This window comes from Manis pentadactyla, chromosome 1 (genome assembly GCF_030020395.1).
Source record: "Manis pentadactyla isolate mManPen7 chromosome 1, mManPen7.hap1, whole genome shotgun sequence".
NCBI classification, from domain to species: domain Eukaryota; kingdom Metazoa; phylum Chordata; class Mammalia; order Pholidota; family Manidae; genus Manis; species Manis pentadactyla.
In genome coordinates this window covers 216,944,991-216,970,074 of record NC_080019.1, presented here as the reverse complement: position 1 = coordinate 216,970,074, position 25,084 = coordinate 216,944,991, and the positions used below count along the sequence as shown (strand labels likewise).

The 25,084-nt window shown below is 47.6% G+C and overlaps 1 protein-coding gene across 2 annotated transcripts in view; it reads right to left on the bottom strand.

The window, feature by feature from the left end:
* Window positions 1–25,084, bottom strand: part of PDZRN3 (PDZ domain containing ring finger 3) — a 219,792-nt gene that overhangs the window by 35,093 nt on the left and 159,615 nt on the right. The window contains exon 1 of one of the 2 annotated variants that reach the window (XM_057507287.1): window positions 8,344–8,480. The exons of the other annotated variant lie outside the window; for it this stretch is intronic. Within the exon in view, the coding sequence (XP_057363270.1) occupies window positions 8,344–8,412 (69 nt within the window). The 5' untranslated portion in view covers window positions 8,413–8,480. Of the gene's footprint in view, window positions 1–8,343; window positions 8,481–25,084 lie in introns of those variants that run through there. 2 annotated transcript variants of the gene reach the window in all.

Below are 25,084 nucleotides of genomic sequence, written 5' to 3'. Positions count from 1 at the left end.
TAGAGAATATATTTTTAAGCAGGTTAGTCCAGAGACTAAAAGCACAAACCGTAAGAAAAGATTTATATATCTGACTATACTCAACTAAGGATTTGGTTCATTGGAAAACATCATAAAGTGAAGGGAAAGATAAGCCACCAGCAGGGAGAACATCTTTGCACCTCACATCTGATGCCGAACTGCTGTCCAGGCTATGTTTTAATAAAAAATCCTACAGACCAAAAGGAAAGGATGAAACGTCCAGGAGAGAACTGGGTAGGAGCAGCCTGAACAGATGCTTCACAACACAAAAAGAAACTCAAATACGGCCAGTGTACATATAAAAGAGTAAGACACTCAACTTCACTGTAACCAGAGTGAAACAAACTTAAATCATAGTGAGATACCTCTTCACATGCTCACTACACTGGGGAAGTTAAGTCAGACAATACCAACTGTTGCCAGGGATGTGAAGCAACAAGAACCTCTCTTCTGTGATGATGAAAATCAATTTGGCAGTAGTAAAACTGAAGACGCGTAAACCCTTAATATGCCTGCCCTCCCTCCCCCTCTCATGTCCTTTCACCAATCCCCCACCTTCATCTATGCATCCATCGCCCACCCATAAATTATGTATGTCTTAAAGGAGTGGTTCTCAAAGGGTGGCCCCCAGACCAGCAGCACCTAAAACCTGGGGGTGGACACAGGACTTGGTGTTTTAGCAAACCCTCCAGGTAGTTCTGATGCATGTTCTAGTTTGAGAGCCATTGCCCAGAGGAATTTTTGTACCTTGAGACTGGTGTAAGAATGCAAGTTACAAATCAGAGTCCATTTGCCTCCCACCCGCTTTTGCTACCAAATAGGCAAAAAAAAAGGAAAAAGGAAAAAGAAAAAGACCATCCTTAATGCCCAGTGAGTATGGGGTGGGGATTGATGTGAGCAGACACTAATATGCTGGTGGGTATTACACCAAAAGGCTTATCTGGGAGGGTAATTTGACAAAGCTTATTAAGAGCTTTAAAAGTGTTCACTCTCTGACACAACAAATAGAAATAAATTTTAAGAGAATTTTTAAAGACTGGCCAATAGTATTGTTTAATTGACAGATACAGTTACATGGAGTACTGCAACTCGGAAGTCCCCGCAAGGCAGGGTCTGTAAACCATGACCTGCCATCCTGGTGCAAGCCCCGTGGCTCATTATCAAAATGAGGGTCCTGCTCAATTTACCTTCCCTGGAAGTCTGCAATTTTGGTTTTGTTTGGGTATCAAGGTCCCTGTCTCTTCTTAAAACACATTCTTTTCTGCCCATTGTCACTCACATTATTGGGAATTTCTTTAATTAGATTAATTCCCCATTCATGATAAGAAAGGGCATGTTTGCAGGAGTGGGAAGCCGTTTGGCTTAGGAGGAGCACAGGATAATTCTGGAGCCTGGGCTGATTCTGAGAAGGACAGCTGTTGAAAAATATTGAAGGTTAGTGAAGTTTTGTCTGTAAAATATATACAGACACATACACACGTATGTTGCTGTGTATGCATGTATATGTATATGTATGTGTGTACAAGTATCATTTACAGATAAAACTTCACTGATCTTCAATTTTCTGCTTAGAAACTAAGTATTACACAACAATCTACTTGGAAAAAAGCTCTGCTTAAGCAAAATGATGTAACTTGGTTTTGGTATCAACCAACAGAAGGTTACATCTTCGATAGACATCTAAGTGCCTGAGATAGGAACTTGCTCCGCTGTCTGTTCACCCAAAGGAAGATGTGTGAAAATCTGCCGGCAGGCTTAAGGCCTGAGTCCTTCCTTTCCCGGTGTTTGCGGTCTGACTTAGAACAGAGGTTCTCAAACTTAAACGTGCACGAAGCTCACCTGGAGGCCTTTTCAACACAGACTGCCAGACAGCACTTGCAGAGATTCTAGCTGGGAGGCCTGGGCATCTGTGTTTTTAACCAGTTCCTAGGGGATGGGGAAGCTGCCTGTCTGGGGCCGTACTTCAAGAATAACTGACTTCGAAGAAACTTCTGGAGACTCTTAAGCAGTCAGAAAAGCTCTCCTTGATCCCTATTTCCACTCACATCAAGACTTGGTTACTCCACAGTGAACATCGGTACGAGTAATTTCCTTTCACTCCTGCCCTATTTCAGCTTATTCCTAATTACAGGCTGATGCATATGATCAAACGTATTTTTAAAAAAATCACCCTGGTAAGCAGGTGAACAGTGGGGCTGGGAAGGGGACCCTTCCCTTGAAGTTCAGTAACAGACACAGCTCAATATGCTCTTAATGGAGAAATAGGAAAGCAGGTCATTCAGAGTAGACATTCATTCCTGACATTTCTAAGGGCAGCACTCTCCATCTGGCAGTATGGTCCCCTGGCCTTTCAGCAGTGTTGTGACACCTGCCACACCACTGAGGGACATATGGCTGGAAACTCGGCCTTGTGGGCTTCAGAGAATGGATGGCATGTTCCGGCCGAGTGGCACGGCGGTCAGAGGGTGCAGGAGGGTCACCGTGGCCCTGGCCCGCCTCTGGTGCTGACGATGGTATTCCTCTGGGCCCCACCCCTGCAGCCCTGCCCGGCTGAGCATGACCTCTCCCTGCATTATTAATGAGCGCCAGATAAGTCATTCATGAAAGCTGCAGTTTCCCACTGTTCCGTGTGTTTCCGTGGGCCGTCACGGGCAGATGACAAGAATGTAGAGGGGCAATCCTTTCCCCTGTGACTCCATGCCACCTGCCTCCTGGCAATATGCAGCTGTGCATCTGCGGGAGCCATCGGAGTCCTGGGACATGGGCTGGTTTGTCATTACTAAACACCTTGCCAGACCAAAGTGGGACCCACTTGATACATTCCTCCTTCAGAAGTTAATTTGGTCAACATGTCCTGAATAGTTATGAGGTGTGTGTCAGGACTCAAGGTGTCAGAGGACAAGGCCACACCCCTGCCTTCTGGGGGGCTGGGGGTTGGCGACATATAATAAGTAAGTGTCTGAGCTGTGAGACATGCTAGGAAGGTAATAAATGTGCACAGAGAGATCAATGTAGGTTGGGGCGGTGGACTTCCCAGATCAGGGAGGGGGACATTTCAGCTGAATCCTCAAGGAGAAGCGGGTGAACTATGTGGCAGAGGGAGGGTACAGCCAGTTTGAAAAAGCTTAAGTGGGTTCTGGGTGCTGAAAGGAGACTTGCGAGGACCAGGGCAGAGGAGCAGGGGGAGCATGGTATACAGTTCAGAGGCCACAGTGCCTTCTGCACTGTGGGTACTGGGAGCCAATGAGCCGGGCGTCGGGGGCTCCCTCTTCAGCATGTAGTGGTCTGGTGAACACACTGAATGAATGAATGAAAAGTAAGTGCCTGTATCCCCTTTGTTCTCTTCTGTACCTTCTTGGTTCAAATCAGTCAGTTACCTGTCCAACAGCCAGTTCTCTTTCTGGACTCCTCACTAATACCCTTGTTCTGTTCTTGTTCTTCACCCTCTATAAACACATATAAAATCCAACCTGTTCAACCAACTGTGTGCTGAGGATGAAGGTGGCGAGAAGCCTGCCGGGAGTTCCCAGGGCAGGGGAGGAGGCTGAATTAATAGGTAACCCAGAGATGAGGTGCGGGGAAGTGTAGGAATGCAGCAATGTGCAGGGAATCACCGGACACTCTGTGCAGGGCCTCATGGGAAGGCTCAGAAAGGCTCCTGAGCTGGGATGGTGGCAGGAGAACTCCTTTACTGTCCCCTAATCTTCCTATCTAAAGAAAAGTCAAGAAGGAAGAGAGGAGCAAGCCTTGGGCTAACCCTGAGCCACTCCTTTTCATTGCTTCATCAACATAAAAGTGGTTTATGATCCATTGTTAACTACAGAGAAGACAGCTAGTGACAGATAAGTGCGCACACTGAAAAGGGACTTGCTCAGCCACAGACAGGCACAGTGCTCATTAGTAAAGGGCCCCAGTCTGTCAAGGCAGGATGGGATGGGCTTTCATTTTCGATACCTGTATTGCCCAAACCAATTCAGAACGTAAAGGTGCTTCTAAAACAAAGCTTTTAGAATTGATAGATTGTTTAGGCAAACACACTCTTACTTGCAGGAAAATAAACCAGGTTCAACACTACTGCATGGAGGTCAAGTTTATGTTCATCCAATTAACCATCATTAACTCTGTCCATACTTAATCATACCCCAACCCGGCTGATTCTCAGCAGACACAGTTGCTTTGCTCTAAAGCCGTAAATTCATCTAATTGAGTATTGCATGCAGCTAATTAAATATGAAAATAGGATTGTGCATAGCCAAGTTTCCAGAATGCTCCTTGAACTTGGGGATTCTGATTTGCATTTACTATAGAAACGCGTGGCCTTCTGGCCAACTGGCTAATAGACTGATGTAGAAAGGATTACGAAAACATACACATATAGTTTTCTGGTAAATCGCAGTTATGCAGTAAAATTTTTGCTTTTTAAAACCAACAACTTCAAGTGGCATAAAAACAGCACAAATTAGCCTTTTTAAAAATTATTACTGAGAGGCAGAGCACAGTATTTTCGAATTATTTATTCTTCATACTGCCGAGGTAGTTTATGGGAATTCTGTGCTCCACCTGATCTCCTTTCTCTTTGCCGGCCAGTCTCTCCATCGATCTGAAGGACTAGAGGCTCCGTAACAACCTGTGACTTGTAAGAAAACAGACCCAAGTGCTCCAGGCTGTTGGAGGTGACACGCGGCAGGCAGCCTTGTTTGAGAAGGTGGGGTGTGCACAGTCCCACAGAGCTGCGGGGAGGTTTAAAACAACCCACTGTTCCATATAATATTGGTCAGCCATTCATTGGCAGAAGAATTGACAAACGGAATCATAACACAAATGTCACTCCCAGTCCCACGGGTAATTCCTTTGTGTGTGTGTTTCTTCATGTTTCAAGTGAGGATAATAATATCGCCTGTCTCTCGCAGCTACAGTGAGAATTTGCTGGTGGGGGGGAGGAAATTTGCGGATCTGATGGGTATTAGCACAGTGCCAGCACAGAGTAAGTGCTCAATAAATAAAACTGCATTTGCTGCAATGAATGCCGCTGCAATTACAACAATATAGTTTCCTTGCCACCTTGACAATGTCCATGCAGAATTTAGTGAATGTGTTAGTTTCTAAAATTTGTAGTTGGAAGCCTCAGTCCAAACCAGAATTAGTTCCTTGTTGCCAAATTAAATTAGTAAAGGTCACAAAGAGAAGAGGTGGAGGGAATGAAAGGTCCTGCCTGGTGTGTTGCTCCTTTCCCTGTCCCCCACGCCTGTACCTGAAGACCCTCCTCGGAGCGTCCACACAGTGGCCTTCCCCTTGGCCTGAGCAGACAGCACAGCTGGGTGCAGGGCTGGTGCTGAGCCTGCGGTGGAGTTGCCGCCCCAAGCTCACAGAGCCATAGGCTTCCCCATCCCTGAATCCCTCTCCCACCCTGGTCCTGATGACCAGGTGCCCAGCTCTTGCTGGATTCCAGCCACAGCCCTAGAGCTGCAAGGTACCCCATCCTGTTACCCCTGAACATGACATCCTGGGGGCCAGTTAGCTTACCCAAGTGGAAGCCTGCACCCCTTGATAGGCTGAATGCACGCTCCACTCCTACTTCCCTGTCCTTTTGCTTTAACCGTGCTTCTCTTTTTAAACAGTATGCAAAGTCACCTGGCACAGGCCAGTTTCCCAAAGCACGGAGCAACTGCTAACTTAAACTTGAAATACCTGAGAGGCACGGGCCCTGTGTTGCTGCTCCCCGGGACACACGGTTACTGTAAGAGTACCAATAACTGCCTTAACTTACTGATCTTACAACTCCAGGACAGGCAGGGGGCTTATCCTGAGCTCTCCTCAGCAGTACCCACAACGTGCCCATGAGCTCAGTGCCTCCTTTACCCAGTGGCACATATCACCGACAAGTCCATGCCCTGTGCGGCACCCTTCAGCGACCGGGCAGCTTCATGTGCTGCTGTTGTTTTTCTAATGTGATTAAAGGAACAATAAGGTATGTGTGCAACAAGAGGCAAAGCCATTGTTCTGCATCATTAAGCTCACAGCAGCCCCAAAAAGAAACTGTAGGCAGGTTGCCAAGGCCCTAATGAAGAGCATCTCTTTGAATTATCTCTGGATGAGGAAAGGAAAGTCTGAGCCTCGAAATATTTGATCCTCTTTGTGCTGCTGTTACTAGGGCTTACTGAAGCCAGACACACTGGACCTTCTGGATCTGTAATTTATGGAAACCTTAATTTATCTGCGCTAATAAGGCTTTGCATAATAAGAGTGGGAATGCAGTTATTAATTCCTGCAAGTGTTTTGTGAATTCCTTTATGCTACAGTTCAGGACTTCCAAAGCATAGGAGAAGGGGTTTTACTTAGTTGGCACAAGGGTAATGGGTCTGAAAAGTAGTTTGAGTTTCCTGAAAATAAATCTGCATGGCTTCCTAAATTGCTGACCAAGTGTATTCCAGATGGAAGTCATTTATCAGCAATTTACTGCACAATGCTTTGGCCAGAAATATTTCCACATAAATCCATCTAGTACAAAACAAACAAACAGAATCTAGGTGGCTTCTTTTTGGGGGCAGAGGGAGGATGAGCCCCAATACTACAGATGAATAAAGCACCAGTTAACACAGATTTGCAGGACATAGGACAGGATTAATTTTGGATGGTGCAAGTGTAATTATTATATTTAGAGCAATGAACGATAAATGGTATTTTTCTGCACTGAAAGTTAAAAGTAAAAAAACAGCAAGTTATTGAACCTGTACTTTCACACACTGTATTCACTTTATAAGTAGTGGTGAAAGTCTGTAATACCACTGCCTGGCTGATGGTTCTGTTTTCTGCTTGCTTCAGTTCAGAATGTGTGACTCCCTGAGAAGCGGAGGCTCACAGCTTATATTGCACATCATACCTTGGCAAAGTCATGATTACAACATCACCACATGGTCCCGTAAGGGACAGGAGCCCGATCTCTGGTGGCAACACCACTTCTGCCCAGACCTCTGATACGAGCCCAGCCTGCTTTCGGAAGGACAGGAGTCCAGCAGAGTCCGGAGCACGACATTATAGGTCAGAAGTACATTTCCCAGACTTGCCTCAGATGCTTGGCTTTTATAAGGTATGTGCCCTCTGCACAGGAGTTGGGGTGGGGCTCCCAGGAACCAAAAGGTTTGTTTTGATCCTATGGCTCGGTGTGGAAAACACACACACACACACACACGCTCTTGTTATTCATTCAGGGTCCCTCTAACATTAGATTTTGTCCATAGAGGCAGTTGGCTCACATAGGCAGCTGTCTCAGTCAGTCTTTTAAATGCCAAGCGCCCCCTGGTGGCTTGTACAAAAAATGACACCCAATTGATGGCTAATCGAATTCTTTTTTAAGCCAAGTCTGGTCCCTTAAAAGAATATATTAATATATACCATTAATTGTGTTAGACTAAAAAGCAAGCACCTTTTTTCCTCACTCTAACAACCTTCATATGCTGTTCTAACATTAAAACACAGCCTTTTAAACAGGATTCTGATTTTTTGATTACTGAAGAAAAATGGGAAGGATTTAGAGTGATTTAAGGGGAAAACCCTCACTTGCCAAGTCAGGTTTCCAACAGTACTATGAAAATCTCCTAGTCCACAATAAGATTTGAATATTTAAAAATAAAACACTCTACACAAATGTAAGATGAGTTACCTGGAGTATGGAGTATACCATAAATAATCCCATTTCATCACAACTGAAATTTCACATTAGTAATGATGCAGAAGTTTCACGAAGTGGATGACAGCACTCAAGATCATGCCACTTGCTCTTGAAGTTCTTACAATTTTCTGAGAGAGGTACAGAAAGGGCAAGCGTGAAGCATAGATATGAAGCACACGTCCCAGTCAGTGCTGGGAGTCGCTGCAAGAATGAGGTCTGCAGTACACACAACATTAGGGCCCCACGGAAAGGAGCGCCTTGTAACTATTTGTAAACAGAGACAAAACCGTGCAAGCATTAATCATCGTGCGCGTCTCCTCCAGCTTGTTCAAAGGGTATGTGACCATGCTTTGACCTGAAGACATTTGTGTGACACCCTGGACAGCGGTCACTTGTAAAGGAGCTATGTGACGGGACTGCTTGAAAAACATTTTATGACTGTCAACATCTATTTAAATATTCAAATATGGGCACTTGAGTGCCACTGTGAGGGAAATTATGCACATGATATAATAGCAAATACACAGAAAAGTCAGAAAGGCTGTCTCGTTCAGAACAGAAATAGGCACACAAATCCCCAATTCCTTTCCCAGAAGTTACGCTCTGCCAGGTGAGTGCCCTGCACTCCCACAGAATAAAAGGCCATGCGTTACCTGACAAACTTCATAGAGTAATTTGTACTGCTCCTCTTGCTTCTGTAGGCTGCACAAACTGCATCCCATGTTTAGAGGAACGTCAAAGGAGGCTTCAGTACTCGCTAGCGCCCGGGAGAAGCTGCTCCCTCAGCTTGCAGACATGTAGGTATCCTCAGAGAGAGCCTCAGGTGCGCCGGGCGGCTGCAATACTTCACATTGGCATTGCTCTCTACGGCTGAAAACAACTCTCTGCCTGTCCACGCTCCCCTCCTTCCCTCGCAGCATGCATGCGCATGCACACACACACACACACACTCCCTCCTCTGAGGGACTCTGGCAGCTGGATTGTGGTCCAATGCACACGCTATATATACTGCTGCTCATGCATATTAATCAGCTCTCATTGACTATTCATAACAGACAATGATACAGAAGCTATAATTGCCAACTATGACAGTTGAAATTTCTCTAATTAACAAGCAAGTGTTCCAGAGATAGGGAATAATAAAAGACACTAACAATTTTGCAAGCCATTTCCTGGCACTTACAAATAAACATGACTGCATTTTTAGTAAGGTCTCCTAGGATAATCCCTAATGCATTTAAGCTAAGTAGAAATTCATTTTTAAATATATCATAAAATTTCTGATGATATAAAATGTATTTAATGCTGCAGATAATGATGGCATATAAATGGGTTTTATAGAATGCACATGTTTTGAATAATGTTCATATAATATTTAGCGCTTTACTAAGTTGCAGGAAAAATCCTCCACATATGAATAAAATACAAAAATTTAAATTGCGAGATATATGCTGCATATGCAAAGTTAACCAGGGGTTGTTAAGGAGAGAGGCTGCCCTAAAGGTGAGCAAGAGGATCATCTTTGCTAAAGTGCATTTTTAATTCCCAAAGCAGAAAGTTATTTTTTCAAGGGCTGCCCAACCAACTGGAAGGAAGAGAAGCGACCAGCTTCGTGCCATCTCCATGGCTATGTAGATGCCGCAGATATCTCAGAGCCCATGCCACCCAGCTAATTGCCACTGGCCACAACAGATCTGTACCTACTCCGTATCTGCCTAGACTTTGCCCTGTGCCCTGTGCCCTGTGCCAGGAGAGCAGGGAGCTGTAATCACACACACCGAAGGAAGGTGAGTACAGATGGCATTTAAGGGTTTTAGTCCTTGCTGTGTTGTTTCTTGACTCCCTTTCATTCAGCTTCTGTCCCCCCAAGTTTGATGGCTTTAAAAAAAAAAACTTCTTTTTTTAAGTGATTGCCCCACTACCTGAATGAAATGCACAGGGGCCATTTTTTTGGAACCAAAATAGTTGATATGTGAAATTCTCACAGTTGCTCCCACAGCCTTCCCCCTTTCATTTTAGAAAGGTTGAACTGTCAGGAGGACTCCCACATCTCCTGTCACGTGGCCTGACGAATAATGGTACCTTTCTCTGGGAGCTGAGATACACCTGTGACGTGATTAAACCAGTCCCAATAAAACCCCGAGTGGGCTGGCAGCCAGCACATACATCTGGTCCCCCTGCTTGGACCTGGAAGATGCGGCATGACGGTGTGGCTTGGCTCTGCTAACAGCCCTGGCTTGCTGGAGGGGAAAGAAGAGAGCCTTCGTCTCACGCCCTCTCCTGGTGTCCCTGTCTGTGCTGCAGCAGAAAGCTGAGGCACGCGACAAGGAAAGGAAGCCACAGATGGAGAGGGCCGGTGGCAGTGACCTCTCACTTGCTTTGAGGCTGGCAGGGCCCATGAGCAAGTTATTGGGACCTCAGCTTCCTAATCTCCAAGTATGTCTCACACTAACTGCCTGCAGAGTTGTGCTGCAGGGATGTGACACAAGCTGCTCACCCGGCCTCAGAGGTCACGCTTGTTCACGTCCCTCGCCTCATTCCCAGAGCCTGCCATCAGCGAGTTTGCTCTCTCCTTCTCCAACTTAGATCTCACCCCCGTCCACCTCGGTCTGTTGCCCATCCTCCTGTTCCCCATCCAGTGGACCCACCGTCCAGTCTCGCCTGGGAGAGAGCCTCTGTCTGCTTCCTCCCAGCTCTCCACGGGTGACCCCTCCTCCCAACTCACTGTCCACACACCTGCCAGGTTGGTCCTTACAAAGCAGAAATGAGATCATTTATTTTGCTCGCTTTAAAACCCTTCAATGGCTTCTCATCACACTTGGATTGAAACCAAATTCTGCACTATGGCCTCCAGTGTCCTGTAAAATATGGTCCTTGCCCATCAATTCCTCCATTCATCTCCCCCTGCTCTGCTGCTCACCTCACTCCCTCCAGGACATGGCCTCCCATAGGGCCTTTGCCGTTTAAAAAAATTTTTTTTTAAATTGAAGAGTAGTTGATACATATCATTAGTTCAGGTGTACAACACAGTAATTCTGCAATTATATATGGTATGAAATGCTCACCATGGAAAGTGCGGTTCCCACCTGTCATCATGCGAAGGTGTCACAGGGGGGCTGACCGGAAGCTTGTACCTCTTAATCCCCTTCACCTATGCTGCCATCCCTCCACCCCCTCCCCTGTGACAACCAGCAGTTTGTTCTCTGCATTTATGGTCTGTTGCTGCTGTTCGTTTGCTCACTTCATTTCTAAGATGCACAGGTGAGTCAGATCCTATGGTGTTTGTCTCTGTCTGACTTGCGTCACTCAGCAGAATGTCCTCTCTGGCCATCCATGCTGTCATGAACGGTAAGTACATTTGGGGTTCCCTCTGCCAGAACTGCTCCTCCCTGTCTTTGTACCCCCTCAACACCACCATCTCAATGAAATGAAGCCTCTTTAGAGAAGCCTTTGCGGGCACCCTGAATGAATTTCTGTCTCAATCCTCCAAATTATGGTGTCTGATCATCCCATACACTTCCTCGGCATCTCCCTTTAAAATGAGTAATGAGCCTGTTCACTTTTACTTATTTTGTGACTGTCTTCTTGCCCCAAAGGCAGGGGCCATGTGTGAATTTCCACTACTGTTCAGCTCTGGGAAGGTGCTGGGGACGCACCTGTCTTTTGGCTGAGTGAATAGAGGCAGGCTGGCCCCGAGGTGCCACAGACTCAGACATTACAGTGCCAACGAGAAGGGCCACATGCAGAGGTAAAGGGTGTGCTTGGGTCCCCACGAAGGAACCCTGATGGGTTTTCCTCCCCCAGGGCTGTGGACTTTAAATTACTTCCTTGCAAGGTTTTGCATTTCACAGTAGCTCTTCTCCAGCTTTTTCCTGAACACCCACAACCAGTGCAGAAGTGGGCCCTTAACTAAATGGATAGGGAACTTAGGCAAATCCCTTTACTCTGTTAAAACTCTCAGAGCTAAATCACAGGCCAGGAGAGTTTTATCACTGATTGCCCTGGACTTCAAAGCAGTGTTTCTCAACTTCTGGGTCTTTGGAACCCCTTCATACTCTTAAAAAATTTTGAGAACCCTGAATGGCTTTTGTTTATGTGGATCATACCTATTGATGCTTATCATGTTAGAAACAATCAAATTCAAAAATAGTTATTCTTCAATTCAAATCAAAGAACAATGATGAACCCATTACCTATTCATTAAAGTACATTTCCATGAAATTTTTTTCCAAAAATATAATTTTTTGTAAAGAATGACATTGTTTTACATTTTTATAAAGCTCTGTCTTGCCTCATTGAAGACAACTGGCTTTTCACATTTGCTCCTGTGCTGAGTCATTTCTGGTGTGTCATAGAGAAGTCTCTAGAAAACTCCACTGGACTGTATGCTCATAACAGAGTAAGAGTGAAAGAGGAACCTGACATCTTAGCATTTTTATGTAGGTAGTTCTGTCCTCACAGACCCTCCCCAAACCGCCAAGTACCCCATGGTGCCTGGCTCACACTCTGAGAACTGCTATGTGTGTGACATATTACTGGAACGTATGCTTGGAATCAACAATAATGCCAACACCCATGTTCCCATTATGCCAAAAACAAAACTTTACTGAAGTGATGATTTGCCTTAAAAATACCCTTTACTGTGGAAAATCACTTAGAGCATCTAGAATAGCCTCATTGTCACACTGTTGTTTCCTGAGAGTGTGTAAGAAACACCCCACTGTATGAAAGGATTGTGTGTCACCTGTACTGTCCTGCACACCACAGCACTTAACACCACAGATCTGAATGGTACAGAGCATCTTAGTGCGTTAGGGACAGGAAGCTATTTACAATAGAACTGTTTTTGACAGAACAGCTGTCCCCATAAACATGAGAAACTCCTGGCCGAACAAAGGCACACACTGTCTGGAGAAGGTGTTGCATGTCCTCTTCACATTAGTGATCACATTGTGGGAAAGCATCTGATAAGCTCGCTAGGGCCCCTCTGCCCCATCAGATGCCTGCCTCCTCCTGTGGGTATGAGAAGTACAGTGCAAAGCCAGGGCACCGAGGCCATGCAGAGACAGGGCTGAAGGTGCCCAGGGAACACCTGTGTAATCACTCTTTGAACTTCCGTAAGTGACCAGGGGATGCTGCTAGAGTCACCAGGTGGAGACATGAACTTAGACTCACTTAGCTGCAGGAATATATCTCCTTCGAGCATATCATTTGCAGCACACAGACTGGGGTGTCTGTCTCATACCTGTGATGTGACCTTGTTCTTCCCAGTGTGTGATGAACGCAGGTCCCCTCAAACCAGGCAGCCGGCTGAGCGATCCCTTCTGGGAAGGGCCATGACAAAAAAAGAACTCGGGCCATGGGGCCAAACAGGAAACCAAGTCCGTATGGAGCAACAGAGGCCCGTGTGGACCGGCACTGCTCGCCTCGGGGTGAATCCTGCCTCACCCCGGTCTCTAAGCACCTGCCCGCTGGGTCTGCCTTGCCGTAGGATCTTTTCAGCTTTCTTCTGGATCACACTGATTCACTAATTTGGCTTCTTCATCGTTCAAACCTCACTCTCAGTTTAATTCCTACTGTACAATGCAGCTACACACACACACAAACAGCTGACAGGCCCCCCACCCTGCAGACCCAGGCCAAGCTCTCAAGCGTGTGGCCACGGCCCCTCCTGCCTGGCCCCGGCCTCCTCTGTCTTCTCTGTAGTCCGGCGGCACTTCCTGGGTTAGATTCCTTCGCTCCTCCATGTCTGTGCACCTGCTGGGCCTTGGTCTGGACTGCCCAACTCCATCATCTTTGCCCCTTAAGCCTCCCCTTTCTGCCCCAGTGACAGGGACCCTCAGGGTGCACTGCACTTCTGCTGCCCCAGCATGGCTCGGTTCGCACTGCGGGGCTCTCTGCCTTTGCACCACTCCTCTCTCCTGGAGATGGCTCTGCCGGTGCAAGATGCAGGCCTGACTCAGCTATGTGTGCCCACCTCTCCCCACAACCACAGATGCTCAATGTACGCCTGATGCACACCTTCAGCATCTGGTACTGACTGAGCGCCTGCACTGTACCAGGAGCTCTCCTGGGTTCTGAGAATACAACAGTGACCCAAATGGACAAAGACGTCTGCCCTCCACTTATGAGAAGATGAGGGCCATAAACCTGGAAACAGCACTTTTCGTGCCCACCAGGGTCTGAATGTGTGTGCCCTCCCCAAATTCATACACTGAAAATCCTACTGCCCAATGTGATGGCATCAGGCCCGGGGGGCCCTTGGGAGGAGCTCAGGGCACGAGGGTGGAGCCCTCAGGAAGGGATCAGTGCCCTAGGAAGACAGACAGACCCCACAGAGCTCCCGGCCCTTCCACTGGGTGATGACACAACTCACCGTCCACGACCGAGTGGCAAGCCCTTACCCAGTCACGCCGGCAAGCTGATCGTGCACCACCACCTCCAGAGCTTGGGGCAGTCAGTGTCTGCTGTTTATAACCACAGAGCCTGTGTTCCTTTGGTTCAGGATGAGGACAGCACCAAGCAGTACTCAGATTCATGAGAGCAGCCCTAATGGCCTAAGAACAGTACCTTTTGTAGAACCGAAAATTGCTCCTTCAAGCCCTTCACACTAGTCCTGGCCAAAGACTCAAAATCACCATGTGCTGAGGAAATGGTTTAGTAATTTCTAGTTTGACCCTCACCTTTGTCAAGGGGACTTTTATCAGCTTGACTGAACCACATTTAGTAAGTTCTCGAACTGATCCTTGAACAAGGGGTAGGAATTGCTAGAAAGCTAAGTGTGGATGAAAAACAAATCATCGTAGCAAAGGGAAAAAAAAAACTTCAAGGATGTTAGAACACACACACACTTAATGTCAGAAGAGTTGAAAAAATACATATTAGTAGCTATGAGTGCACTTTTGTTTCTGAAAAGCTATATAAGCTCAGAACATCTGCTCGGGACCTCAAAGCTTATTTTTAAAAATGAAAGGATATTTTTCTCTTGCCAAATTGGCTGAGGTGCTCCTGTGCTGAGGGTGTTTCCTCTGGGCTCTTGGAGACTTGAGAGCTCGACCCTCGCACCTGAAGGACGCTGGGGACGAAGCGTGCGCCGAGCCTGGGAGGGAGTGGGCAGCAGGGGTGGGCGTGCAGCCGCTGTGCCCTCCCTGCAGCTGCCACTCGAACACCACATGCTGAGGAGCATCGGCTCCAGGAGGCACCCAGTGGGCCACAAACTGGCTGCTGGGCCGGAAAACAGCAAGAGCGACAAGGACCAGTCACAGGGAGGCTGGAGCACGGACAACTTTGCTGAAGGCAGCCAGTGTCCAAGAGCTCAGATAGGCTTCGACTTCAGCAGAACATGCCCATTTCCTAATGGCCTTGGGGCCCTGGGGACGCCAGTGGGGATGCTTTTGTCCCTTGGAGGCCCCAGGCACGTGTGTGTTTCTGGTGGTGTCAGTGCCTTTTCCTACCATTATAACAACATGTCTGCCTCCATTTCTCTGATGAGATCTGAAATTCCTGGAGGGTGGATACCTGAGTGAGTCACCTCTGTGACCCCTGAAAAGCCTGGAACAATATCAAACCCCAAGGAGGCCTTGGCCAGGTGTGTGTGGGTTTGTCACAAAGAGGAGAGAGCACGCACGTGCAGGTTCGGGGCTGTGAGTGGCCCAGGGAACTCAGCCCAGTGCAACTGCAATGATTTGCAGAGGTCAGGAAATTCACCGCCTCCTGGGAAACTGGCTTCCCCACCCTGCAGGACTGCAGCTTACAGGACCCCTGGGGCTCTGGTGGTGGGTAGAGGGCTTAGTAAATGAGACAAAGCCTGGGAAGTTCTTGGAAGGCAGCCTGTTAGGTGTGCAATAAACCTAAAGGAAAATAACGCACTTGGAGAACCCTGAGTCCCTGCCAGTGCGTCCCAGGGGTCGGCAGGTTTTCACTGTATAGTGCCAGATGCATTAAATATTTCCATTTTGTGGGTCAAGAGACAAAATCAAGAACACTATGTAGGAATTTCTATAACAACCATTTAAAAATTTAAAAAAATATTGTTTGTAGGCTGTCTGGAAATAGGCTGCTGGCTAGATCTGGCCTGTGGACCTTAATATGCCAAGCAGAGACTATCACAGACTGAGCCAGGAGCTCTTCGGTACTCACTGACTCACATGCTGGGGCAGACACCCCTCTCGTCCCCATTTTATGCAAGAGGGAACTGAGGGTCAGGGAGGCAAAGTGATTTACTCTGGAGCACACAGCTCTGCAAAGGCAGAGATGAGATGGGGTTGAGTCCGGGTAACCCCAAAACACGTGAGCTGCTCTATGTGCATTTGTCTCCTGAGACCTACACCTTCACGATGGATGCCGGGGCATGAAAACAGGCTGTAGAAGCTGGCTTCTTGTTGAGTAATGGCAGGAGATACTAAAGAAAACAATCTAAGAATCACAATGTACTCACGATGTTCCTGATCAACATGCAAAATCTGTAAATAACTGGCCTGCTCAATGGGACAAAGCATGGCTTGCTGACACTGTGATGTGTTCCTATCTCACTGTGTGTATTATTTTCCCTTTTCATATTTACAGTCACCCAGCAGCCTGACCCCCAGCACTCCTACCAATCCTGGGGGATATGAAGCATCTCATGGCCCCACGCAGCCTCTGTGCCCATACAAACGCAACAGATGCATCAAAAGCCTCCTTCTGAGTGGCATGTGGGGGTGACAAATACCCTGTGAGTCACTTGAGGCCCGCTGGGAACCGCGTGGGTCTGCACCAACCACGGGGCATGGGGTTCCACCTGACAGCAGGAAAGAGGATTTGAGGCCTGGAGGCCAGGCAGCAGAGAGGGAGAGAAGGAGGTGTGACCACAAGAGGCGTGTGAACACAGGCAGGGGAAGGGAAGATGCCCGAGAGGCAGCGGGACAGGACTTAAGGAACGAAAGTGGGCCACACCTGTCCTTTAAAGTCCTGGATGGCATAAGCCTGGCCTAGGTGGAGGAGAGGGAACTTGGAGGGAAGCATGTGATGGTAGAGAACAGCCCGCACAGGGGACACGGAGGAAAAGGGGAGGGGGAGCCCCAGAACTGGAGCTGAGGGATGCAGGAAAAAGGCACCACTGTGTTCTTGTGGATGCAGAGAAACGAACAGAAAAACAGGCTGGGACAAATGTACATAAATGGACAACTGAGCGTCACACAACCTCGGAGGGACAGAAGAGAAGATCTGATCTCATCCCATTCAGTTAGAGGTCATAAAGTATGTGGTGCAGTAGCAGCTTCCAAATTTTGGATTATGTGCCAAGATCTGACATACAGGGGTGTGCGTCCCCATGTGATGAGCATGAGGAGGAACAGAGTAAAGGCTGTCCAGGGACATGGTCCCCACTGCCCTCCCAGGCCTCCTCGCTGGCTGGCCGAAGCTGGGCACACCCCGGTCCCTGCGGTGTGGCTTATATATTAAAATACAAACTGTAAGGGGTCTCGGTGTCAGGTCACACGTGGAGGCCGCAGGCCTGCCTCCCTCCTGTGCCTGTGGGGAGGCAGTGCCCCTCAACACTGGGTCTCCCATGGGCTCACGTCCAGAGGGGGTGTGGGAACAAGGCTGCTCCCAGCTCACCAGCAGCAACAGAGGAGAGCGGCAGTGGGCATCAGTGCCGTGGGGGCACACACACAAGACGGGCGCAACTCACCTCCCAGCCAATGAGTCCTCACCTACCCTGAGCCGGACGCTGCTGTCTGGTATTAAAGCACACAACATCCCCTCCTCATGGAACAGCCACCCTGCTTCTGGAGTGACGCTTCCCCAGGACTAGGCTCTGGCCAAGTTCACGGATGGCTTCCCAGCTGTCAAACCCTAACAATCCCTTGGTCCTTGGCCTGGGTAACTTCTGCAGCAGTTGCTCCTGGGGGGTCTTCCCATTTCTGCACTGGTACACTCCAAAGTCCAGTCATAGCGAACTGCCACGGGTTTTGAAGTATGGTCTCAACACTATTTACTTCATATTTTTCTTTAAAGGTACTTAACTTGGTTTTCTTTAAATAAATGTATTTTTGAAAGAAAATTTAATACTTCCTATAAACGGGAAACCATTACTATACAATAATCACATGAATTAAAAAAAAAAGGAGGTCATTCTCATTACCACGCTGACTCTTCTTATACCCCATCGTGTTTAATGTGCTGTTTGGAATGAGCGTCCACTTGGCACTGGCTTTCAGCCCCACCAGGACTGTCCCCACACCTGCCCTGCCTGCCTTCTCTCTCTATCCAGCCCCTGCTGTGCCTCCTGTGCTCAGATCTGCTTTCTGATGGGCACCCCAGTCTTTTCACTCCATGATGCTTTCATTGAGCCTGGTAGCTCTACCTCCATCACCCTGTGTACACTCCTTTAGTTGCTAAAATTGGAACCCCCTCCACTGAATTCCATTCATACTAAAGCCCACCCAAATTTCCCCACCCCCCTCAAAATCCATCTCTGGCTCCTACAGCAGTTGCTGCCATCTGCACTGTGCTAGTTTCTTGGGGGGCATGTTTGCACATCTTCCTAACCATTTAGGCTGGCAAACATTGTGCTAAGCATTTGGAATAGAGAGGTGACCAGCTTCTTTCTTCTAAGAGGAAAGTCCAAGTTCCTGAAGTCAGAAACCCCACAATGTTTTATGGCCAGTTCGGAGCTTAATTAGTGATTCATCAGTAAGCAAGTCTTCCCTAAGCATTTGTGGTTCACATTGTACCAGCTGAGGGAACACAGCGAAGTTGTAAATGCTTGTCCCTATACATAGGTAGCCTACAATATCCTCTGGAAAGGGGGCATCAGGGGGGCTGGCACGGCAGAGGGCAGGGGTGGAGGAGAGCGACCCCAACGAGACAATGGCAGCAAAGCTCCTCTGGGCTTGCTGTGGCCGCTACAGCCTCTGTGGAGCAGGCCCCACTGGAGCTGCCGGGGGAAGGCAGAGGGAATGTGGACACAGGAAACAGTCCAGGCTGGGGCCCGTGCAAGGCAAAGCAGGGGAGCAGCCTCCTGCCTGCAGGTGAAGGCGGGGGCCTGGGCCGTGGTACCTAGAGAAGGCAAGCCCAGGGGAATGGAATGGCAGTCTTAAAGAATGATGGGCTGGATGCAGCATTTGAGGAGCTGGCCTGGGTTGGTGTGTAGCTGGCGGGAACGGGGGAAGCTATAAAATGGCCAGAGGGTGAGACTAGGGTAGAGACAGGCAGTGAGAAAAGAGCCCAAATCTGAATTCAGAACTGGGTATCTTAACTGGCAATTCCTTTGTGCTTTTTTGGTGGATGCCATGGGGAACTATAGCCAAAGCACCTGGGACACCGAGCTTCTCTTTTCCATGCTGGGCCAGACGCTAGGATTCAGGATGTGCCCCTGTAATATATGCCGACTGTTTTTTTTTCCAACAGCCTGTAATTGAGTCATAGGCTCCTGGGCTGTTGATGTCTGAAGGAATTTGGAGGTTAGGAGAAGTATGAGCTGGATGGATGACTTGGGAACTAAGAGGAAGCTAATTCAATATTTTAAAATCACTCAGAAGATAAACAAGTAGTTGCAATGAAGAGACTTACTCAAGGATAAAAAAAAACATTGCAAAGTGAGGCTTCATAATTCATTTGTACCTATGAGGTTCATATGCTGTCAAGTCTGAAATTACTTATCAAGCTTCTATCCTGGATTTACTTTCTATATAAAATGGCACTTGGGAGAATAAGTAAGTAAACACTATTATGACCAGTGGTTTAAGAGAAAAATGCTCTCGCAAATGGCAATACTAATTTTTTAACATTCTTTGGGAAAACATAATAGCTTGATATACTTGAGAACCGAGTAAGAACTACAGACGTTGTACTTAATCTTTAAAACGGATAGAGGTGTGTCCAAAAAGCTAATGCAGTTCCCTCTAATATAAATGGGGGAAGTAAAACACTAGATCACAGGCAGCACTCATACTTCAGATTCTGGTCTTATGGGCAGAGCCCAAGGGCAGGGAAAATTGAAGTGATTTAAAATAGTCTCTGATAGGATATACCTGATATTAGTGGGTTTGCTGAAGCAAAACGGTAATATCAGAGAGATACAAAGGTGTAAAACCCATTTATGTGCATCCAAATGTTTTGATGCCTGGACCTCACCATCCTTCAGGTGATCTGAACACGGGAATGGCAGAAAGGTGCTGGGTACATATTAACAAGGAAGCCGGTAAGAAGGTGTTCTGAAGCCACATATATTGTATGGGATGAACTGAGGAGCACTAGTGGGGTCTCTCATTGCACCCCTTTCATTGTTAGGGGTCCTGAGCAGCACCCTGAGTTCTGGCCGCCTTCTTTTCATGTCTGTCTGCCATGACCTACCTTGGGGCAAGGTATTTTATGACAGCAGTAGAAACAAATACACGGTTACGTAGACGGTGGACCAAGTTCCATGGTTCCAGTCACCCGCCAGGCCCACCTACTTAACTGTACTGTGAACACTACAGGCCAGTGGTTCTCTGTCACTTGGAGGTCCTGGATTGGTAACATTAAAGGGGACAAATGTCTGAGGCCAACAGAGTGGCCAAATGCATTTTTGCCTTCTGAGGACTTTTAAAATAATGTGAGTACCTTAGTTGGAAAAAAAAAAAACCTTGAAAGAATTAATGGACATAAGAATTTAAAATAGAATAAATTTCTGTTTATAAAATACTCACTACATTGCCTTATTTGCCTGCCTGTAACTGTGCTGCAGGTACAGACAGCAGCGTGTCCCAGTGCGGCTGGAGAGGTGCAGAGCCCGGCCTGCCGCTGGTGACGCAGCCTTGCCCTGACCCCAGGAGGAAGGGTGCACCGAAGAATTGGGCATTAGGGCCCTTTTCTGCTCAGTACCTCCTTTTCCAAGTACTGAATCATGCTGCATCAGGTGCTCATTTTTCTCTGCCTCACCCTCCTGACCTGAGCCTTCTGGGTTCCCGCCTCAGCAGCTCCCAGTTTCACCTCCTCCCTCCCTCTTCCCTTATTCCCAGTTTGCGCCAGCGCTCGAGGGACAGGCAGGAGACAGTAGGCGGGGACTCCTGACTGACTCAGACTTAAGTGGGCTGAACGTTCACTGTGTCCGACCAGTCATGGAAGTACACGGATTTCTGCAAGCTGTGCGTTTGTCTCTCTGTCAGCACCCCTCCTCCAGCCACTCGCCTTGGTGGAGACACCAGGTGCACACGTCTCCTTCCCCCCCATGGCTCGCCCTTCTTCCTTCCTCCGTTCTGCTCCTCAGTTCATGCATGTGACAGGGGCCTTGTCCTCCTAACTCCAGCTCTCCCACATCCAGCCAGAGCCCCAGATGGTGACCCGCCCTCCTGTGCTGTCCAGTCCGGCCCCTCCTGCCTGTCCCTCCCCTCCCCAGGCTCACAGAGGGCTCCTCGCCATGCAGACCCCACACCGGCCACCTCCCGGTCCACCCCTCCTCCTGTTTACAGCCCTGCTGGGCAGGAGTCCCCATGTACCTTCTCTTCCTTCTCACCTCAACACCCGGCGGGTGGGTTTGCCCTCTGCACCTCTTTTCGTGCACACTCAGACACACTCCACTAAAGCAGCCCACCTAGGTCACAAGGACCTCGCAAATGTCACAACCAAGGGCTGTTTGTAAGTCCTCCAAGCAGGAGGACATAGAGATCCAGAGTCCACGCTTCACCTCTGCTCACCTTACCTATGATGAAGTTGCAGTCCAAAAAGACTGAGGGCCTTGTGGCCAAGGACGCCCAGCTACATAGTGGCAGATCTGGGATGTGGCCCCAGCTTTCTGGCCGCCGTGTTAATGTTCTTTTTCCGAACACCACCGCTTGCCTTGCCTCCCCCTGCAGGGTCTGACCCTGTTGACCACCTGCTCCTTCTTAGTCCTCCTGACAGTATACGTTCCCAGTCGCCGTGGATCCCTCTGATGACAGTGCTAGCTCCCCTTCTTCGTCCTACCTTCTACATAAATGTACATGTACTCAAAGGTCATGGCCTTTCCAGCAGTACGCAGACTATCTAGCACAAAAGTCACTTTTCTCCTCCTTACCTCTTTTCTGTCTCTGTATACTTGTGTCAACTGGAGTGCAACACACTAGAAATGCCCTCTGGCATCTAAAAATGCCCTTCCCCTTCATCACCTGTAAGTAAGCATCTACTGTGTAAGGGTCAGCAGAACAGAATGAAGGACTCGGGCTCAGAATGCCTCCTTTCCAGTCCCAGCTTGGCCTCTCATTCACGGGTGATGCTGGGACTTGCCATGTTTCTTCCTATGTCCCCATTTCCTCATCTAACCACGTACGATTGCTGTGAGGACTGACGAGAAAGCTTTTTGAATTAGTCAGTAGAGTGGCTGGCTCACAGCATTCTTGGTAAATGATCAGTAGATTTTCCTTTTTTAAATGTTCATTATTCACATCTGTCAGAGAGGACACCAAGCCCCGGTTGAGTAGCTCAGTGTCTATAAGGCCCATGGACAATGTCAATCTAGTGGTGCGATCAACTTTAGATGTGCTATGGCAGGTGTGTGTGAGAGGTAGTGTGGGAACAAAGGAGTGAGGAGTTAATTCTACTCAGGATGTCAGAAAAAGCTTCACCAGAAAAGCTGCCCATTCATCTGAATCTTGTTTTCCCTCCTGGGAATTAAGCTCCCCTATGACCATATGCAACCTTTGGGTAAAAGGAAGCTTCACAAAGAACAGTATCATGACAAGAAAAATCCTAAAATATTTAGAACAGAATGACACAGGATTTTGGGTGCATCAGAAAACCCACTTCCTGGGGGTGGTGAGGGGCTGGTGCTTGTTAAATGCAGATTCCTAAGCCCCACCTAAACCGGTGGCTGTTCACTAGGCTTGGGCAGCCTGGTTCTTCAGGCAGGTGGTCCATGAATCGTTCAATGGGCACAGTCACTGAGGTAAAGAATGGCTGTACTGACAGACATGAACCAAAGTAGCTTGTGATGATCATTATCTACATGCTCTTGCCTCTTCCTAGGAGTAACCTTAACATCTTGGGTTGCAAACATGCTTCTGAATCCAGAAGGAAAAGGCTGTGCATTGCAAACATCACATATCGGTCAATAGTGACCAACTGTCATGTTCACCCTACAACATGGATTGGGTTGTATGAGTAAAGTCTGCCTGGGTCCGTCTGCTCCTGCCAGGTCTCCTCTTCACAAGGGAGTGAGCTCACATTTGCCCGTTTAATTCTAGCTGCTGGGGACAGGCAAGAAACAAAGACCAAAATCATTCGCGGCCTCCCCTGGAGACATTCACAATGTCGAGCGCCTCAAGCCAGAGAAGCCATACAAATCACAGGATGTACCCACACTGCAGCACCGAGTCAGAACAGGCACCTGCAGACTTAAAACCAGTCACCATGACTACCATTACCAGTTTCCAAGGCTATTAAGGACCATCACTTTCTGCTGCAACGTGGTCTGTGGGGTGTGGTGTGGCTGGGGTTATAAGGTTGACTTTCATGGGCCTTTGAACCTCCAGTTCTTGTATGTCTTTTTCATTTGAAGCCCAGTCTTTGAGAGACAGGGGGAAGAATTCACAGATAATTAAAGCTTAAAATATTCTCACTTCACGGTGGGGCTAACAAGTGAAACTACAAGTAATGATGTAATCCAGCTTGTCAAAAAGCAAAATGAAAAGAGGCGACAGAAGGCAGGACAGAGCCTTGGGACCCGGCACGCCATGCCATCTTCTAATTAACTAACTGATCCTTTAAACTGTCAAAGTCGGAGAGGAACTCTATGGCCTGGTGTCTGATTAATATTCATATTTTGGGTACTGGATGCCCTGATTTCAGTCCCAGTGGTTGTAGTTTTACATCAGTCGTTAAGAAAGAGTGAGAGAAATAAAAACCCGCCTGGCCAGCGAAGTCCACAGGGTTTACATTCATAGGGAAATGTGGGGAGGCCACCCTGAAGCCCGGAATCCACAGTGGGAGCAAATCCTCCACGGATGCATATTGATTTCTGAAACACGATGAGGACGTGTATATCGAAAAGATAATTATTTTGCTTCTTCCTACTGGCAGCCACATTGTTAATCACACTCTGTGCCTCGCTGTTAAATAAGTGAACAGCGCGTGTAAAATTACATAGCATTCGGTAATATAATCAAGCTTTTAATTTCAAACAAAAATAATTGAATATGTAATTTAATCAAAGCAAGCTAGAATCGATCATTTAAACTATAATAAGTGGCAACCTGGACTTTTATTCTTATGGCACAGGCTGCAAAAGAATATATTCCCTCCCTTACGCTGACTTCCCTTGACTAAAAAAAAAAAAAAAAATGCTTCCGTCCAGGATGTGAGAAATGCCTGTTCTGGTTACATGCTTTTTGTGGAAAAGGCAGGTGGCCTAAACATTCAAAACTAGCCTCCAAGAGTGAGTGAGTTTGGTTCTCACTCCCAGCTGCCCACAGCCCCGCAGGACACCCTCTGGGTCGCTCCCCCACCACCCCCCGGAACATGGCGACAGGAGGAAGATCCTTCAGAGGCACCAGAGCAGCCCGGACTCTCCCCACACCCTCAGTTCGTATTATATTAATTAAAGATCTTCAAGAGAAGAAAACAACTCAACCCAGTTCTTCTGTGACTTCTAACATCTCTGGCTTTGACAAAGTATTCCCTGAATCACAATTTGAGCATTATCTCCCAAGATGTAAGTCCACCCTACATTACTCTAACCTAGACTGGGATGCCATGTATCCCATAAGCCTTCCCTGTGGCCATTCTTCTTTATCCTACAGAACTTATTTCACATTCTCAAGCCCTTGCTAAAATTACTAAGATATTTCAACTTATATTAAAAAATGAGTGACTATTTTTTAGTTGATGTACAGATTGGGATAATTCACACACATACTGAAAACAAATGGTGTGCAACAGCTAGCCTCGAGCTAATCAATCCAACCAACAGATACTGACGCCTACCACGTAAGTGGACACATTAATAAGCCACAGTTCATTTCCTTTTGGGGGGGGACACACATGACCCACACAATACATTTTTAATAAAGAAATCACCCAGTTCTAATAAATAAGTATATACACACAAATATATACACTGTAGGGTCTTCCAGAAGTCATTTATGTATTTCTACTAACTAGACTAGAAGGATGAAAACCACCCAAGGCATCAGGATCACTGGGCTGGGTCATCCCACCTCTGCAAAGCGAGGGAAAGACTGCCTCATGCCGCCCCTCAGGAGTCTTGGTTCTTTCAGCCCATCTGAAGGAGAATATCACAGTTAATGCTCAAAAATGTCCTTCCTCCTGATAATTATTTCTAGGATGACTTGGGACACTTCTCAGGCTCTTTCTAAACAAAAAAGCTGATACACTCCAAATTCACATGGGCCCCCTTCTTCTTGGAATCTAGGCCCTCAGGGGAACCACCGTCCCTGC